General features: G+C 33.7%; 3 protein-coding genes across 5 annotated transcripts; 1 reads left to right on the top strand and 2 right to left on the bottom strand.

The window, feature by feature from the left end:
- Positions 1-397: 397 nt before the first annotated feature.
- LOC123214357 (UDP-N-acetylmuramoyl-tripeptide--D-alanyl-D-alanine ligase-like) lies at positions 398-3,394 on the bottom strand (the record flags this gene model as incomplete). The annotated part of the gene is given in 6 exon segments (XM_044634102.1): positions 398-842; positions 845-1,074; positions 1,076-1,212; positions 1,962-2,071; positions 2,559-2,697; positions 2,699-3,394. Coding segments are annotated over 6 exon segments (1,524 nt in total), but the record flags the coding sequence as incomplete, so codon positions are not given.
- A 340-nt stretch (positions 3,395-3,734) lies between these two features.
- On the bottom strand, positions 3,735-11,583 carry LOC123215035 (transcription factor SRM1-like). Of its 3 annotated transcripts, none has more exons than XM_044635074.1 (3): positions 11,364-11,583; positions 9,526-10,296; positions 3,735-4,609 (listed from the first exon to the last, which is right to left on the bottom strand). In XM_044635074.1, exons 2-3 carry the CDS (start codon positions 9,909-9,911, stop codon positions 4,105-4,107), a joined length of 891 nt encoding a protein of 296 aa, XP_044491009.1. In that variant the 5' UTR covers positions 9,912-10,296; positions 11,364-11,583; the 3' UTR covers positions 3,735-4,104. The 3 variants fall into 3 exon arrangements, with proteins under 3 accessions (XP_044491009.1, XP_044491011.1, XP_044491010.1); XM_044635076.1 differs by lacking the exon at positions 11,364-11,583 and adding an exon at positions 11,115-11,265; XM_044635075.1 differs by lacking the exon at positions 11,364-11,583 and adding an exon at positions 10,520-10,798.
- Positions 11,584-15,149: 3,566 nt separating this feature from the next.
- LOC123215036 (calumenin-like) lies at positions 15,150-19,803 on the top strand. Its single transcript, XM_044635077.1, is given in 9 exon segments — positions 15,150-15,547; positions 15,550-15,643; positions 15,810-16,012; positions 16,696-16,798; positions 16,919-16,984; positions 17,437-17,610; positions 17,695-17,791; positions 19,230-19,366; positions 19,456-19,803. Coding segments are annotated over 8 exon segments (1,122 nt in total). The 5' UTR covers positions 15,150-15,288; the 3' UTR covers positions 19,356-19,366; positions 19,456-19,803.
- Positions 19,804-20,391: the final 588 nt, after the last annotated feature.

Below are 20,391 nucleotides of genomic sequence, written 5' to 3' on the forward strand. Positions count from 1 at the left end.
GTCAAGCAACCCAGAGAAATAATGGTGTGATCTTTAATATTTACTGTCAGCTTCGACATCTACCAACATCATTAATAGGTAGAACAAGTACAATGTTGTTTTGTTTCCACGGACAAGGCGCAATGCACATATACCTATGCCCATACAGATAAAAGATACACAGATTCGGTCAATAGTTGCAAATATGGCAACAGCGAAAACAGAGCAGTGTTATGTACAAGCAAACGTAAATTATCCAGAAGAAAAAAAATTGATGTCTTAATTATTTGTTAGGTAAAATTAATAAGGGAATTCTTGCAGTAAACATAACTTCGTGATAGATAATCCTACAGGTCAAACATGGTCCAATGCATAAAAACAATTATAATTAACCAATTCCAATCACTATGTTCTGGGCTCTAACAAAAGTCATCAGCAAAGATAGAGAAAACTTATAAAGATTTGAGTGTGAACCATAAAATAAAAGCTACACAAAATTTTAGAACATGTTTCTTATATGAATAAGAAAAAAAATTTCTCACAAGGTGACCCTGTTCTGGTCAGAGCCAACCCAGAGAACTATCATGCCAATGAAATGTTAGTAACAAAAACAGGAAAGAGCCAGACCTAAATGAAGTTTCAAAGCCCTTCTCATAACTCTTGTGGTGGAATGTATATATCCATTTCATTAACTGCATCGACCACTTTTTCCATCTGCATTGCACGACTACCTTTCATCAGAATAACATCATTAAATTTTAATCTCTTCACAATTTTCTGCGCAAGGACTTCAGCATCATTGGTATGTACAATTTTTTTGACTCTATTTAGATTCATATTCTTTGCTGCTGTAAGAAATCTGTTGCAAGGCCAACTAAATCAATATTGGAATCACAACAGTAACTTAATATTTCCTCATGAGACTCTGTCTTGATTGAGCCAAGTTCCAACTTGTCGCCTAAAACAGCGACTCTTTTACCATCACAAGCAATACTTTTTAGCAAGTCAATGGCAGCTCTGGTGCTCATGGGATTGGCATTGTAAGCATCATTGACTATCTTGATGCCATTACTGGCAACTTGAAGCTCTGACCTCGTGCACAGGAACAAATTTCGAAAAAGATTTTCCAACTTCAGCAAGAGAAAGCCCAAAGAGAGTTGCCACTGCTGCTGCACATGCATCGAGGGCCAAATGCAGACCTGGACTAGGAATCACAAATTTCACCATGAACAACTCCCCACCTTGCCATTATTATTGTAGGCATAAGCAGTGTAAATTACAAGTATGGCAAAGACAAACTATCACCAACAGAAGATGATGAAAATCCCAATGTACATTATGGACAGGACACCAAGCCATGTTTGTTGCAAGAGCTTTATAACATTTGTGGACCATACATTATGAACCAAAAAGTTCAATAATGTTTTGTCCCCAAAAATTTTTAAGAAATCAGAAGTCATGAAAGCAATTAATGTATAGATAAAGGAAAGAAATCTTGAATTTAGTTCATACAAATTTCAAAAAACAAATTTAGTAATTATAACATCAATAAAAGATCACAGAAATTGAGATAATTTAGAGTATTCATAGATATTAGCAATAATAGTCATGGAGATTATCGATAAGCAAGAATCCAAGAATTTCAAAATGTTGGAATTTTACTCAAAACTTTTAAATTTCTTGTTAGATTATGATGAACATCTAATGGTTGAGCTTCAAAAAAAGTTCCATGGAAAACATTAACTTTTTACATACTAATCAACAGGATTTGATCTTATATTCTACATATTCTGCAAATCCAAGTAGTACTTCTCATTCAAATGTGTACAAAGTTATTCAACTGCCAAAAGGTTCAAAGAAAGAACTTATCACTCACGGTTCATCCCAAATAATATAAAATAGATGAAGGTGTAAATTTTCTAGCTCCTATGAATTAGAAAATTTCAGATTATTTACTAATTCAGAGAGATGCTATTAAGAACTTACATCTCTTTCTCTTTGTCCAAAACAACTCGAACTCCAAGACCTTCATCTGCAGTTTCAGCTGCAACCAAACGAACATCACACCCCATTCTCTGGCCAAACAACACCTAATAAACCCAAAACAGACAATGTTTACTATTTAATAAACCTAATACAAAACTTATTCACATTAATGTAAACCAAAGTAACTGAAAAAGCAATATCAGTATGAACAAGGATGCCACATTGGGTGAAATAAATCTAATATATGAGTTCTTGTTGTTATAGAATTTAAGAATATTCTATGTTACAGTACATTTTTGTCAATGATATATTGATTCATCAAAAGCATCTCAGAAAAATTGTGATGTTCAAGGTCCAATTGTAAAAATAGCTTAAGCGCTTTCCATCCCCCGAACCTTTCTATTTCTCAGTAGATTTTGCAGCCTAAAACATTAACATTTAACAAGAACTCAAACAAAGAGTATTCCCGAGACTCTAAGAAACGTGTCTTATTAAATCCAATTCAATTTTCACTAATTCCGAACAACTCAAAAACCTAAAATCAGGGGGAAATTCTTAAAAAGCAAATGAGAGCCAAGAATTGTAACATATCTTCCTAACACCATGGGGCACTGGAAGGGCTGAAACAAGAGGATCATCAGCATTCAATACATAGACATCCCCCAACTTGGCTTCCCTAAATATCTCACCTTTGGCCATTGCTACCTCCTCTAAACTCCCCAAACTCTCCAAAATGCGAAGCACCCACATTCAAAACCATCCTTATGTCTGGTCTTGTCATCCTTGCTAGCTCCAATATCTCCCCCTTTTTACTCATTCCCATCTCCAAAACGGCAATATCAACATTCCTAAACATCCCAATCAAACTTAAAGCAACACCAACTCTGTTATTCCAATTCACATAACTTTTGAAGACATTAACTCCTAAACTCTCAAGAACGAAAGCTATCATACTCTTAGTTGTACTTTTTCCTACACTCCCGGTAACCCCAACTAAAACACCATTAAACCACTTATTTCTTGCATAAGAAGCCATATTTATCAATGAATCAACAGTGTTAATATTGCCATTCCCTTCAATTCGAATAAAACCCTTGTCCCAGCCCTCGCATACACGGTTCCCAATGACGCCAACACAGCCTTTACCATACAACTGGGGAGAAATGAAGTCATGAGCATCAAAGTGTTGGCCTGTGATGGCAAAAAACCACTGGTTTGTGTTAGGTTGTAAGGCTCTGGTGTCCGTACAAATGATGCCTGGAGGACACCTTTTGAGTAATTTGCCATTGACAGAGTCAGCTATCTCAGTGGCAGTCCAAATCGGTGAATTTGAAGTATGCTGAGAGGTATTTAGGGAAGTGTGAATGTGATTCTTAGTGTGTATGAAGATGTTTTTTTCTAGTAAGAAAGAGAATTGATGAAGGCGTTGAAGTCATTTCTGGACTCCTGTCATAAATCAAAATTTGCGTATTTTACTAAATTCAGAAAGTTCTTATATGTTCGGGTTGGGAACCTATTAAAAACCCGCTCTGGGCATAAAAATTTTGTTTCAATTTTATGTTACATTTGATTTTTTTTAACAGCATCAACAGTTGAGTTGATTTACAACGCTGAACAAACTTTTTTATATAGATATTTTTAGATACCCAATTTTTTTTCTTGGAAAAACTAAACTTACATTTCAATGGCATTCTAGGAAGAACGAGAAACTGATGCAGTTAGCCGTCTCAAGCCCACCTATTATACAAAGCAATTCAAGAGCAGTAATGTGAATATTTATGGCAAAGCCAGGCACAACATGTGCTCAGATAAGCTACTCAAAATAGTAATATAGAATGGATTTTTTACAGATTCTGCCACAAAAAACTACTTACTACAACTAATAATTTAATGATTTCAAGACAAGATGCTAGAACACTATTCCTATCCATAATGCATCCCATTTAAAAAAGTCACCTATACAGATTGCATGTATTTCTCTCCCTATGGCTTATTGAAAATTTAAACAAATGATAGTGACAAATTGTGCTTGCAAATAAGCAACCTTATTCAGGCTAATTTAGATGGAGAACCCACTATCTAAACATTAGCATAAGCAAAGTAGTCTTCTCCTTTTGTAAATTTTACAGCTAATACACATCACCTATGAGCAGATGTGGGGGGCATCGGATATGGCATAGCACCAACGTTCATTGGTGCACCTGGAACCACTGCTCCGGGCACTGGAGCTCTAACAACATATGCCATGTGTACTGGAGCAGGAAGATTCACCGGGGTGCCAACAGCTGAGACAAGGGGTCCTCCTATTGGTTGACCTATAGTAGGAGTACTGTAAATGCCAACAGCTGGAGGCCCAGCTGGATGTTGGGGTTGCTGTTTGGCTGATTTGCCAGAGGAAGCTCCTGCACCCGAACCATTAGTTTGACCTGTGATTGGTCCTTGTGCTGCAGAAATGTCTCCATTGCTAACACTGGTGATATCATGAATGCTCGATCGCCTCCTATCTTTGTTCATTGAGTTCAAACGGATGAAGTATTTTTGTGCATGGCTAGCCACTTGTGTAGGTGTTCTGGTAACCACAAAATTGCGAGATATACTCCGCCAGTCACCTTTACCATATTTGTCCAAACCAAGAAGAAATAACCTGTTTGTTGAACAAAGAAAGAATTAGAGCTTACCAGTGAAATCATAATATGTGCACATCAACAATTGAACAAGGATAACATACAGAACATGTGCTGGCTGAGGAACAATTCAAGCGGCACCATGTTTACTTTTTTTAATTCCAGTAGCATTCACCTTAATTTTCATCCTTACTTCTGAGTCACTAATTGGTCATGCCATCATAACAGCCATTTATACTTTTGCTAATTCTATTTTGCCTTGATTATACAGCAGTGAAATCAAAAGTTCTTCATTACCACCACCACCAACATTCTAATATGTGTTATGCAAAGCACATTAAAAAGTTGGATAATGAATATGAACAATTAGATAGATCATAGAACTCTTCACAGAAAATATTCACTTCTCATTATTTTTACTAACTCCAATGGCAGTTAACATTCTTTCCTCACATTTCTACATGAAATTATTGCACCTCTGCATACAAGATTATTTCTGTTGTCAAACTATCTAGGCAGTACTAGCCATGATGCAAACCTTTAATGATTTCAGAGTACAAATTTGCTTCTGTATTCATCAATCTATCATCTATGGTTTACCATGAATTACCACATTCATTCTGTAAGGCAACTGCTAAAGTTGTTCAATAGAAGTATTCCATCGACACCACCAAGTTAATAGGTTTAACTTTATAAAGGCTAACGAAGAGTCCCAAGACCTTTTCTCTTCAAGTAATTTACCATTTCAAAGAAATGAAACTCAAAATCAGATTAATCAATCTGACTAGACAACCTAACTGAAAACTTTAAGCTACTTTTTTTCGTAAGAGAAAAATATAGGCAACTTATCAAGACAATCTTTTTGACGGAGTTTACTCAACTGAAGCAATCTGTAATACAGAAAAACACCACCATGACATACATAGGCTAACATATTCTTCATAGAGACATGACTGCTAAATAAAAACTAGCATTAAACATGAATAACTGGTTAACGACAAGGAAAAATTCAAGTTCAAAATGCTAAAGTGACAACTAGTGTTAAACATTAATTTTTACAACTGACAAACGACGAGCAAAAAATTCAAGTTCAAGATTCAAACCACAAGGGTACAACTAAAAGGATAAAAACCGACTACAGCTCTGAAAAAATAACTGATTGATGAAAAAGACACATAGCAATTAGCTTAAGATTGATAACTCAACATGGTATAGCTAGATGAATCCAAAATTTCTGCTTTTAAATCCCTGCATTCAATTGATTCAGTTATAAAATAGAACACGTGGCCTTAGTTACAACATTGAATAAGTTGGCCCTTTGCTTACATCCATGTGGTCTTTTTTCAATGGCTCAAATAATTTACAATCAGCCTTTTACAAACTAGATGGGCCAAAATCTTCCAACAATGAATATTGATTCACAACTTACTGCCAGACCTTCTACTTATGGATTACACAATCTCATATAAGAAAGATACCCACACAAAGAGGATAAATCTATAATGCCAAGCTCAACTCAACTTATCAGTTTAAGGAATTCTCATTTCGCACAATCCAGGTGCAGGCTTTCACCATCTATTATTCTTTTCATTGGTCTACCATATAAATATATGTTAATTTAGAACTGTTATCAATAATGCTTGCCACTTCATATCAGCACATTACAGACATTAGCATATAACTTGACCCAAGGTTATGGACGTAATGGTCCTCTTATTCAACTAATTCAACCATTTCCAAATCTTATGCTATGGCAATATCAGAGTAATTTTATGTGTTTGATCTAGTGTCATACTTTCCATACAAATCAGAGTGATTCATTAAATTCTCTGATAATAAAGACTGCTTTCAGCCAAGAATATATCAGCAGTGAAAAGATACATTACCATTAGAAAAATCACTAGCTTATATACTATAATGCAGGTATCATGGGCCCTAGAGCACTGAGCACTTGAGCAGCTTTATCCTGGTTTTATGTATATATATACTTTCCTATAAGATGTTGACTCTGACATAACCTAGCCAATTTGTTACAACACAATTAAAGGCTTTAGTTCAGTTGCTTTTAGATGGTAAAACAGCGAGATAGATAGTTCCTAAGATATAGTAAATGAATATTCAGTTGTTGGCATAGTGGCACAAAGCAAAAGAAGACAAGAAAAGGACATCAAGACCAGTTGGAAAAAGGAAATACACCTGGCTGGGTAGGTAGAGGAGAAAGAGGATAAAAGGGGAATTGGAGACTGAGAGGAGGAGGATGATTATTCTGGAAAAGTTCTGGGCAGCTCCAACTGATTAGGGAGAGTGTCTAACCTCTCAAAAGCTAAGCAATTCTGAAGAGATTTCAGCCTCTTGAAAGTGAGGTGGTTCGTCTTTTTGATTTTTGTACAAGAGAGACTTATCACTCTTGTAATCTGATATAAATCTTAAAAGAATTACACTTCAAAAACTAGTTATTACGATTAAGGACTCTAACCATACACTAGAAACTCATACTTTCCAATATAAGATCCAAGTCTCATACTTTGCAGTTGGGATTTTAACATACCACTATACTCTACAACCCCGACACTAGCTTCCCACTAGCCTTGGGTGAACACTACACTGTCAATATCACCAATAGCGTTGTACAATTATAACTGAAAGACGTGATAGCAACTTTGATATCAAATGGTATGAACTTTAAGAGAATCTTTAAGAGAATCATACCTTAAGAGAATCATACCTTAAAAACCATCTATTGCGATTGGAGAAACTAAAGCAATAAATCTCATACTAGAAGTTCATACTTTCAAATGTAAAATTTAAATCTCATACCTTGCATTTGAAATTTTAGCATAATCACAGCCATATTCAACATAAATTTGCAACTTTCTTTTTGGTTTCTTTTGTCAATTATTGGGTTTGCTTGGGTTGAGAATTGATTCATCATCAGGTTCCTAACAAATATCGTATTAGAGCCAAGAATCAGGCATACTTGTAACCAAGATGGAAGGGAGAATTGCAGGAGTAGAAAACAAGCTAGAATTAGTGAAAAGGCGAGTAAGCAACGGATGGGAGATCAGTTAATCTGGAAGTAGTGTAAAACATAAAAGATTATTTGAGGGAATTAAGGATAAGAGACAACAAAGGAGAATCACCTCTGGAGCAAGTGTCATCGTTGGCAGATCATCGTAGAGAAGAGAAGCAATGCCACCTCCTTAGACAAGACAAGGAAGAACATGTTTTCGATGCGACAAAAAGTATGGAACCATTGTCGATTTCGACAATTGCAAGTGTTGTTAATGAGCAATGAAGAAAAGGAATGTAAAGGGGAACTCAGGCATACCGAAGAAAAGGAATTTGAAGCCACAAGCACAAGACAATATACTTAAAATACAATTTGCCGATTATATATTGTTATTTATCTTTTATATATGTTTGTTAAAAAAAAATTATGAGTTTCCCCACCTTGAGGACAAGGTGGATTTAAAAGGGGTGGCTAATGTTAGGATTGTGTTACAATAGTGGCACAAAGCAAAAGCAAACAAGAAAAGGACATCAAGACCACTAGGAAAACGGAAATAGACATGGTTGGGTAATTAGAGGAGAAAGAGGATAAAATGGGAATCAGAGACTGAGAGAAGAATAAGGATTTTTTTGGCAAAGTTGTGGAGATATTTTGGCCTCTCGAATAATTGAAAGTGGGTTGTTTTGGTTTTCTGATTCATGTACAAGAGAGACTCACCACTCTTGTAATCACAACCACATTCAACATATATTCCAATTTTCTTTTTGGTTTCATTTGTCAATTATTTGGTTTGCTTAGGTTGAAAATCGATTCATCACTGGATTCCTAACATATACAAGCATAAGGAAGGCTAAAATGATGGTTGCTTATACAACCACAATTGTCAAAAAAGTGACACAAGAGATTGCCAAATATTATCCCAAACTAACATTTGGAACAAAAAGCAAAAGAAAAAAATAACAGTAGAAACCAAAAAGTTGCCTACAATAAAGGAAAAATATAAAACTGTTTCAAAGAAGCAAAGGATGATATCCGATTCTTAAGCTCCAAAGGATAAGCCCTTGCAAAATAATACTTAATCCATTGTTCTTGCACTTCCATCACCATGTTCATAGTTTTATGACCCTTACCCATCAAGTGAATTAACTATAAAAGTCTATCTATTTGATTCTACAGAAGCATATTGTATTATGTCACTCTAATGTTTATTTTATATCGGTCAATATTATTTTTCATAGGTAGTCCTTTAACTCCTATTCAGTTCATCCCATGCAACTCCAAAATCTAGACCTATCATGTTCCTAATCCCTAAATATAAGCACAGGTACAATTCAGTATTCACCCAAAAAAGCATCTTTAGTTGTTTATACTTGGGTTCTCTCCAATTCTAGTTGAAAAAATTTTCACATCTAATTCTTTAACTACAATGTTTAAAAGATAATCATGAGAAGAAAAACCTCTAAGAAATTTAATAAAAAACATATCAATAATATGAAATGAGAGTTCTCTTCCACATATTCATCATCAAGATTCCTAGTTTACAATATATTGATAAACTGTCTCATTACTATAGAATATATATAGCAACAACCAAATAGATATGGAAGCTATTCAAAAAGTCAAAGCTTCCTACATCTTAATTAACAATAACTACCTGAGAACATTAGCTCCAGTATATGGTAACTTATCAAAATCAAGACTATGGAAGCAAGGTAAGGACTCTACTAAAAAGTCAGGGTACAGGATTCTAAACGGTCCGATAAAAACTAAATCTCAATTGACACTAATATTGGCAGCAGTATGAAGATGCTACACACAAAAGTAAAAAATAGAAACCAATCCCCATTGTAATAAAATAATTTGCAGGTGCAAACTATGAAGCTATGCAGAGGAAAAAATAATAATACATGAACAATTAAAATTAACCTGTGCTCATCCTCTGTCCAAGCAATCCCTTTACGGCGTTCCTGATCTGACCTTGAAGACTTGCTTCCGTGGTTGGACTCATTGTTATAATGCCCATAGTGGCTACCTTTCTTTCCAGTTCCTTCATCACCACCATGGCCTGTAGATCCATCAGATGATGAATTATAGCTAGGCACAGGAACACATCCAGATTCAATGTCGTTAACATCATCCACCAAAAGCTCATAGTGATGTTTAATCTCATCTAGTGTTTTCCCAGGTATATCAGATACAATTTTCTCCCATCGGTCAGAAGCATCTTCAGGATAAGTTGCTAAAGCATTCTCAAAAGCTTTATCCTGCTCTTTAGTCCATACAGAGCTACTGCCTACTTCATCCACTGTCATCTAGACTAGTTTAAATCCGCTACCCAAAATAAAACCCACAAGAAAAGCCAAAGAACAACAACCAACCTTCCCTAAAAATTACGGTACTTTACAGCCCACCTCAAACCACTGGATTTTGGTATTAAGAAATAAATCGAAATTATTTCAGTAGCAAATATCACTAACAACCAAACTGATAGCTGAGTTAAAAAGACAAATTTGAGGGAAGCAAGAAGTGTCAAGGTATAGAGCTAGCAAGAAGAGACAAAAGGAAACCCACGAAGGCCAAGGAAGGTCAAACACAGGTCAGCTCCAATAAAAATCAAAACACACCGGTGGAGAATGTGAAGAATTCAATGGTGATTTGCTCCACAATTCAAAATTTGGACTCTTGTGAACTGCTGACCTATCGATGAATGAAAAGGCAACAAATTTCAGTTAAAACATGAGAAATATCTAAAAGCCATAAAATCATAGTGCAGTAAATGGAAGTTTAAACAGTACAAATATAAGGGCAACCGTGAATTCTACAGAATCGTAATTAAGGTTTGGAAGTGAAAGGTATGAAAGATACAATGGAGAAACCAAACACAGAAGAAAAACCAAGTTTATGATTCATCTGCACCTACCAAAAAAACCATTTAACCAAAAGCTCTAGTTGATGAGAACAGTTTTAACAGTGTACGCTCACAGAAATATTACAAATTTTAACACACGCTGCTTTTAAAGCTTAAATTTTTACAGCACTGTTTGCAGTAACCTTCATTCTTTGTTTTCTTCTGCCAATTAACCAGACAGTAGTATCAAAATTAATTACATATGCACTACTCAATTATGACACCAAAAGCCACATAAAATTCACACTTCCAATCCAAAGCCACATGAGCTCAATAACAGAGCTAATTTCATATCCTGAAATCCAAATTAAACAAAAATTCAAATCAAATATCATAAATGAATCCAAGGAAAAAATGCTAATTGGAAAAAAAAGGCAGAGACTGTTAAAGAGCCAATGTTATTGAGAAAATCAATTTCAAAAGGAAAAGAAAACTGTTAATATCAAAAACCGTGGAATCAAAACCAGCACTTGAAATTTTGGATTCTAACCAAATTTAGAAAGCCACATTTACAAAAGTTAACCATCTATTGTTAGCCTAAAACAAACATAACAATAAAACCCACCATTTAGCACCTAGGTTTCAACCACAGAATGAAAATACCCACCTGCTTATAACTTCATTTTTAATCATCTGATAGATGGAATAGCTCTGCACCCTGGAATCACTTCTGTTTCTTTTTCTGTTTTTTTTACTATTCAATCCCTTAAATAGTTATTAAACAAACTGTACAAAATGCTCGAAATGAAATATTACCACCAACAACTCAAAGTACTAGCACTATCAAGATTCTGACACACAAACCAACACTAAAAAAACTACTATTTCAAACAGGAGTGTGAAAAACCAAACTTACTGTGCAAAATCCAACTCCAACATCTCTCCCTTGCATCTCTGAAAATTTTAAACAAACATATAAAAAGTTTAATTCCACTAAGAAGTCTTCATCTTTAATTTTTCACTGCAACTTTACATGTATACACAAATACCCAAAAGTTAAAAGAAAAAAACTTTTCAAAAAAGTGAAATTAGGCCTAAATAAGAACAAATAAGAAAAAAGTTTAGGAGTGTCCAGAAACAAGATAAAACCAATAAAAACTTGAAAACAAACAAAAAATGGGGTTGAACAGATAACCTTCAAAAGTTGAAAATTTACAAGGGTAGACATAGAAATTATAGTTGATTTTGATGGGTTATAATGAAATGTTACAAAGAGGTTGTGAAATGGTCAATTGGTCCCATCCCCCAACAACTACTTGCTACAAATAGAGACAGCTGGGATTGAAAAAGGCCCATTCACAAACCCAACAACTTGCTCACTCATACACTGGAATCCGCAATACTCGTTAAATATCTGACAAAGAAAACAACGTTTAGATAGAGATATCAACAAGAAAGAAAAATACACCAACTTCTTTCTCATTTTTCACAGAGGAGTAAAACGTCAAATTAGGTTTTCATCACTTCGCTTTTCTCTCCGTCCTGAACTTAAAAAAAAAAATAATAACCGTGAACAGGTGCATATAATAAATTATTAATACTAAATAAATGAGCTGCAAATAAATATATTTGCAATTTTACCACCTTCTTTTTTTGTTTCCCCTCAAAGAGAGACCAAACCAGAAATGAAACAAAACTTTCTATCTTTACATTTTCTACAGAAAGAAATGGAGTAGCAAAACAAGTGTAATAAAGGTCAGACCTTTTACATCAATTTTGGGCATATTTTATTTGCATGTCCTCTCCTTCGGTGACGCTTGTTTTGGATTCACAAAGGAATTGGATGATAAATCTTTACTTGCTTTATTTATCAGTCTTTCATTATCAGTCACAATAATTTTTAAACATCTTCTCTTGTAAAGATTATAAAATAATCCACAGATGAATTTTATGGAGTAAAATAAATATGCTTAAGAATCACATGTTTTTGTGATTAAAAATGTGAAATTTATGTCCGGCAATACCATCTTAAATGGACCAACCCCAAGCTTTAATATGGTCATGAAATCTTTAAAACTGTATATACTGTGTCCGAAAATTGTACTAATAAGGCCAAAAGACTTATCCCCACCCAAAGTATAGTGAAATCACAGTCCCACCCTCTAACTTTTAAAAACTAAACATTTACCCATAAGCAAATTTATATTATAAACTTCAATTAAACTTAAGATTAAAACAATAATTTACTAACAAATTAACGTTTTATCATATTTTTCTCCTTATATTTAAAAATCTTATATTTTTTTCTCATCTCAAAGTTTGAAAAGTGATAAATACCCTCTAAGATTCATTTCTCTTTCTCCAATACCGATTTCTCCATCTTTGATTATCGATCATCCTCCCTTCCCCTTATCTCTCCCTCCGGTCTCTTTCTGTTGCCTCTTTGATTGTTTTTGGCTGGAGATAAAAATCGACAATCTTCATCTGAGACTAGGGCGACGTGTTTTTGTCTCTAATCGAAGACGCAAAAAAAAGAGTCCGGAGAAAGAGATAAGGGGGAGGAAAGATGATCAACAGCCAAAGAAAGAGAAATTGACACCGAAAGAAGAGAAACAAGTCTTAACAGGTATTGTTACTTTTTAAACTTTTTCTTAAAAAAAAATTATAAGTATTTTAAATATGAAAAATAAAATATAATAAAATTATAATTTTTTAAATTTATTAGTAAATAATGATTTTATCTCTAATCTTAACAAAAATATTTAATAAAAATTTATTTATAAATAGATATTCAAGTTTTAAAAAATTAAATGATAAGATTTTGATTATTCACAATACCTTTGGTGGCAATAAGTCTTTTGGCCTACTAAGAATACCACAAACTGTGTCTAAGTCTAGATTCAATGTGTTCATGAGTTATTACCTTGAATGGAGCCAATGACTTGTAGACACGTAAGGAAAGGGGTCAAGGTTCACAAGTTGATGAGTTCTGACAGTTTTCCATTTGATAAATGTCCCCACTTCCTCGGTGATTTGTTTGAACTTCGGTTGATTTTCTTGTCACTGATGTGTCGGATCAGTTTCAAATGCCTGTAAAAAAAAAAGTGTGGTTTTTTTTACCGTGGTTATTAAAATAGTTATTTTTTAAATTTATATATATATAATTATTTTTTATTATATAAATATAATCAATATTTCAATTTTATTTTATTTTTAAATAGATAAGATTTAAAATTGATCAGGTAACTTAGCTAACTGATCAAATAGCTTGACAGGATAAGTTGATCAATTGATCAAATATATTATTTTACATCTTGACGATTAGGGTTGGACTTAAACCAAGTCCGTTCAAGCTCAAACTTGAGTTTGATTCGAATAACCTGAAATAAGTCAATTCTATAAAAACTCGATCGAGATCGAACTTTAACTATTCGTCAAAATTTTCAATTAAAAATTTTAATATAAAACGACGTCATTTTGATCAATATATATTAAAACGACGTTATTTTAATAATGAAATAGTTAAAAACTCGAGTTCGAAGCGAGTTGAGCCAAGTTCAAGCTTGACTTTTACGAGCTTGAATTCGAGCTTTGCTATATATAAATCAAATCGAGTTCGAACTTAATTCAGTTCGAATTCAACCCTATCGACGATAAATAGAAAATTAAAGATAATTTATATTTTAAATTATATATGTATAATAAAAAATAAATATATATATAAAATAAAGTTTTTTAATTAATATATTGTATTTTTCTCTATAGGGAGAAAACGACACAATGGTTATCAAGTGTTTCAAAGTAAATTTCAACAACATCCGAACATGATTAATACATGGGTTTTATTTAAAACTCAAAGAAAACCCTAAAAAAGAGGGTTACAAAATTGAAGTTTATATCTATATAATAGTATTATATTCATAAAAAATTATTGTTACCATAAGATTAAATAATTTTAAATTAAGAATAAAATAATATTTAATTATATAATAATATATTATTATTTATATATCTTATTTATACACATAATTTTATTGATAATTATAAATATCTTGACAAGTAATAATTGTAGGATAAATTATTTAATATAATTAGTGCATTGACAAAAATAATTATATGATAATTTAACCGTCTAACTTAATTAAATGTAAAACTAAACTTTATATAATGATTGTAGGTCACACATTATCATAATATTATAATGATAATGATATATTTATTTATAATATATCATACTTAAAATACAAAATAAAACAAAAAAACCATTATATAATGAGATTAACATCAATCTTAACTTACAATTAATTTATATAATGAATATGTATAATTATTGTATTGTTTTATTGTCAATGTACACATTATCATAATATTTAGGAATGTTTACATGGTGTAATATATATTATTTTACATTAATAATTATCTATGCTAATTTTCAACCAAGATCCTTTGTTTGTGTTATATATATATATATATATATATTTTGGTTATTGTAATATTTTAAAATTTAAGAATAAAATGGCAATTCAATTAATTACCCACATAAATATTCTTTAATTGTTACAAATAGTTATTGATTTTGATAAATGGATAAAAAATAATTTTTTTAAACTTTTGGGGTGGGCAAATTACTTCATTAAACCTCGGGTGGGACATGGTTATTGTTTGTTCCAAGCATAAACTCACTCACATGACGTCTCAAGCTAGCAGATCATCTAGTTTTATGAAAGCCCATCACCATCAGTATTCAATGCTCCCTTCTAGCTAACTTGCTTTAATTTGTCAGCCCAGATCTCTCACTTGGAGAAACAGTACAATTACTTGTTCCGATTCTGAATCTTGGTATGGGTAAATTTTCAGTAGTTATTTACGTAACCATAGCTCTGCTTCTTCTTTTGCTTCTTTCGCAGTCGCCCAAGAAGGCGCAGAACCACCGCCACCGTAGGCTTAAACTTCGTTCTTCTTTCCATTTGGACCCTACACGTCACAAGCCTGTCCCCTTCGACCCGCTCGTGGCCGACATTGAGCGGATTCGCGAGGACAGGCAGTGGGAGAAACAGTATATAGAACACGCCCATCCTGAGCTTGTGAGCCACGAACACGAGCCCGCCCGGGCCATGAGAGTCAGCCCGAGTGGGAAGATTTTATGAATGCTGAAGATTACTTGAACGATGAGGAGAAGTTCAATATTACCAATAGGTACAATTTTTTTACAGATTCGACACCGTCTTTTATGTTAATTTCTTTGCATTGATTGAAGGAAAGATGTTGGTTTGATTCAAGATTGTTGATTTATTTTATTTAGTTAAAAAATTTTAACCGCCTTATGCAAATTGATTGAGTAGATGTTGTTTGTGATTAATAGGTTGGTGCTGTTGTTTCCAAAGATTGATGTGCAGCCGCCTGATGGGTATGTTAGCGAGAGCGAGCTGACTGACTGGACCTTGCAGCAGGCTGAGAGGGACGTGATGCACAGGACTCAGAGAGAATTGGAGACTCATGATAAAAATCAGGATGGACTTGTGTCTTTCGCAGAGTACGAGCCTCCCAGTTGGGTTCATTATGAAGGTAAATATGTTTGTGGTGTTGGTAGATGATTTTATGTTAGGTATATATGTGTGTAGGTGAGCTAGTTAGTAAAGGATAGTGCATATCTTCATTCAACTATGGTTGATGTTGGGAGAGTCAAGGGGACTGTTGAGGGACTTCATAAAGTCCATGTATGGAAAGCATCTGCTTTTTCCAACTGATAGACAGCTTAATATTCAATTTAAATTGCCTACTTGGTTTTGCCAGCGTTTGACATTGTGATCCTTGACCCAAGTCTGAGAGTTTTGCTTCATTATATTCAATTGATTATGTAAAGTTTTATTTGAGGGTTGTATATCATCTCAAAATATTTAGTTCTCAGTTGGCCATGCTTAGTCAATCCCTTTGCACAACTGATAGAACTCTTAATGTTCGATTCAAAACTGTTGACATTGTAATCAGTGACCAAAATTTGAGAGCTTTAATTAAGTTCAATTGATTTATGTAAAGTTTTGTTTCAGTGCTGTGCATCATATGGTTATATTTAGTTCTTGGCTCGCCATAATAAGCCACTCCCACATACCGGGGCATCTAAATGGAGCCTTTTCACTAGTTTTCTCTGTATATTATCCATATCTTGTGTTAATTAATTGGATCCCTTGATCTTTTTTCAGGAGAGTATTCCTGGTTGCTAATTTCCTTTTTCCTTTTTAATTTATCAGATAATAATTCTTTTGGCTATGATATGGGTTGGTGGAAACATGAGCATTTTAATGCTTCGGATGCAGATGGAGATGGTCTTTTGAATATAACTGAGTTTAATGAGTGAGCTTCTGCTTGATAGCTAATCTAATCAGTGAGAGACAGAAAAATGGAAAAAATTGCTTTGTTGTTGGATTCATTTAATTGATCATGATTTTTTCATTTTGATTTATGGTTTTGTAGTTTTCTACACCCGGCTGATAGCAAAAATCCAAATCTAATGTTGTGGTTGTGCAAGGAAGAAGTAAGGTGACATTCAAGAGATTCCCTTCTCCTGAGTTTTTTTTTTTTTTTTTTTTTTGTGCCTTATGTTTATTTATTAAGTTCATTCTGAATCTGTTTATACTACCAATTTTGATTTACATCTTTTCTAATCTCTTTTCTGGTGTTGCAACTTAAAACCAGTTCCTATTGTCTTTTGTGTTTGACTTGTAAAAAGTATAAAGCAATTTTTTTATTGGAGAGATTGTGGTACCAGCTTAAAGAATTAACCATATTCAATTTTCTTTTCAGATCCGCACTTCTGTCTTACTTTCTGAACAACATTTGGAATGTAATCATAAACAAAATAAAATTCTAAAAATACTATTGACCAACCAATCCCGAGGATGATTAAAACAAAGACTGAAATTAAACTTAAACAATCTTATTGTGACAATCATTGTTGGCTGAACTATTCATGTGGTTCTTTACTTTTTTAGGGAGAGAGATTCAGACAAAGATGGGAAAATTAATTTTAAAGAATTTTTCCATGGGCTCTTTGACTTGATAAGGGACTATGATGATGAAATTCATAATTCTTCTGGTCCATCTGATGACTCAATAGATGCCCCAGCTAGAGAGTTGTTTTCTCAGCTTGACAAAGATGGTGACGGGTACTGATCTTATGATATGTTCCTTCTTGATTGCAGAAGTTATACTGTTGTGTTGTCAAATTAACTTGGCTCTCCACTTTGCAGTAATTTGTCAGACATAGATCTACTTCCAATAATTGGAAAACTTCATCCATCGGAGCGATACTACGCAAAACAACAAGCAGATTACATCATATCACAGGTATTTATGTCTGACTTTTTGGTGTCATCCTTGTTATTTTACTGAAACTATAATTTGGTTCATCAAAGAAGTGTTTTTTTTTTTTTTCCTCAATCACTGATTCATAAATTTGGATCCAAGTCATTGTATTGAAATCTTTATTTTATTGGTTCTAAAAGCTCAATTTCCCTGAAATTTTGTTACCCTGATTGTCTGGTCAGTCAAGACCCGTTGGGTTGAGACCTCAATGTGAAATTGATTTTGGAAAAGTTAACCTCTGTTTGTTAGATGGAGATTTTACATGTTGCAGTTATGGCTCAGTTTTTAAGGATTTGGTAGTAGATCATTTCTTTGGTGGCTTTTTTCATGCTACGGGAAAGCTGTTTTCTTCCTTTCTTGCTGCCACTTGATTGTTCAGTCTGATAAGAAACAAAAGGAAGGACCATCTGGGAAATATAATTGTTTAAAGTTTTGTGTCTTTCATTTCTCTAGCTACGTTGGTATTGGGAGGTAGATCCTCAAGTGTGCTTTCAACAATATAATGCTATAGGGTGGACTTTGCTAGATTTGGGTATGGCATTAGACTTTATGCCTTTCTTTTGGTGTCTTTCAAGTTTAGATCTTCCCAATCCATTTAATGTTTTCTTCCTGTCTTCAAAGTCCTATTACTAAGTTATATTAATTCCACCTCTCAGAATTTTTGTGACAATGGAGATCAGTGGTTTTGCTAAATTTTTTTGCAGCCTGTATTGTCTTTTCCAGACATGTCTGTAAATAGCTGATCTTGCAGAGCTTTCCACTTAGGTGGGATTTTGTTGAGGCAGGATATATATTGTACCATCTATCCGGTGCTGTTGTTTCTGGCTTTTTGTGATCCTCTATAGCCTTCTGTCCAATTTTGTGTTTCGAAACTACTAATTATGCTCAGGAGCTTTGACCTGAGGATTTGTTGATGTCAAAAGATAGTACAGTAATTGTTTAGTTTTGACCACTCTTTTGTTATGCATTGTTTTTTATGTTACTTCTAAATTATCTGTATGCATTTATTTTTTCTGTTATCTTAAGTACCTCTTCTCTTGATTCCTTAGTTACTTAAATTAAGGACATCATTCTTTATAGAAATTATGGACACTACATTTGGGTTATTCAATTTCTGTTGTGCGATGCTGCATCTTGTAAATTGAATAGCCCTTCGCCACTACATTACTAAAATGTTTTGACCTTTTGCATGGATCAAATATCGTTATTGAAAAAAAAGGATAATATAGAAGAACTGCATTCCCAGCAAAATACTAAAAGAAGTGTGTATTTTCAGTTGAAAATGTGACCTTACCCACTTGTATTTATAGATAGCATTGACAGTTATTGCAAGACCTGTACTCAAAACCTGATCCGCTAGTTTGATTTAGCAGTAAGTTGAGAATATTGTGTATTAAACATTACCTATATTTTATTGCAGGCAGATATGGATAAAGATGGTCGTCTAACTCTGGAAGAGATGATTGAGAACCCTTACGTATTTTACAATGCTATTTTCAGTGATGAGGAGGAAGACGATTTTAACTTCCATGATGAGTTCCGTTAATTTCATGCTAGGTAAAATTATCTATTCTATTTGCTTGGCATCTTTATTTGGTACTGTCTGCTTCCTAAGTAGTTGACTTATTTTTCACCACAATCTGCAGGATACTAATAAAACAAGAATAGAATTCAAATTCTTTGTCAGTGAGAATGTACCTGTAATTTGAAGCTTTTACAGCTTCCATTGAGGGTCATGCCCCTGCAACATTGCCTTCCATGTTAAATTTTTCTGCTTGTTCAGGTAATTGTGTATACAACAAATAATATGATCAGCCATTTAGTTTATAATATATATTTTACTTTTTGCAGATTCTGGAGATTACCACTCTCCAGAGTTCCTTAATTGGCCGGGTTAGTTGAAATATTAACTTATTGGGGAACAATTTGTTTAAGATTGTTATACTTTTTCAGTTAAGTAGATATAAAATGTACCATAAAAGTCATTTATCATCCTTAATTGTTCAAAGTGGGTAGTGTTGAGTCCTCGCTCCACATTTGGCTTCGATTGGCATGGGGGTCAATAATAGCTACAGTTATTGGCAATTGTATTCTTGTGAATATTTGACAAATAACTCACGTTAAAATTGGCCAACTTGCCCAAATGTATGTTGATAATGGTCATTTCTAGAACAAATATCGACTCTGATTTTATCTGTTCTCTGATACCCCTAAATATTCAAAATCAAGCCACCATAAACATTAAGATTACATTCGCTCATGAGCTCTTTGTGATACACAATTATGTGCGAAATCAGCTGTAAGAAAGAGTTTTAATCATTACATTACACAGAAATTACTATGTAAGGTGGTAAATTCCGGCGAAGCTAATGATCATCAGAATCTTTATAATCATCACAATCAGAATCTGTATCATCGTCAGGAGACGAGTAGCATCCTTAGCCCACTGAATCAATCTCTCAAGCTCATCTTTCTGTTTGTTATCATCGTCATAAGATATGATTTGACCAACAGAGTCCAGTGAAGATTTTATTATCGTTAGGAGAAGAGGCTGCTTTAAGAGCAACAGATCTTGCAGATAG

Source organism: Mangifera indica, chromosome 4 (assembly GCF_011075055.1).
Source record: "Mangifera indica cultivar Alphonso chromosome 4, CATAS_Mindica_2.1, whole genome shotgun sequence".
In the NCBI taxonomy this organism is placed as follows: Eukaryota; Viridiplantae; Streptophyta; class Magnoliopsida; order Sapindales; family Anacardiaceae; genus Mangifera; species Mangifera indica.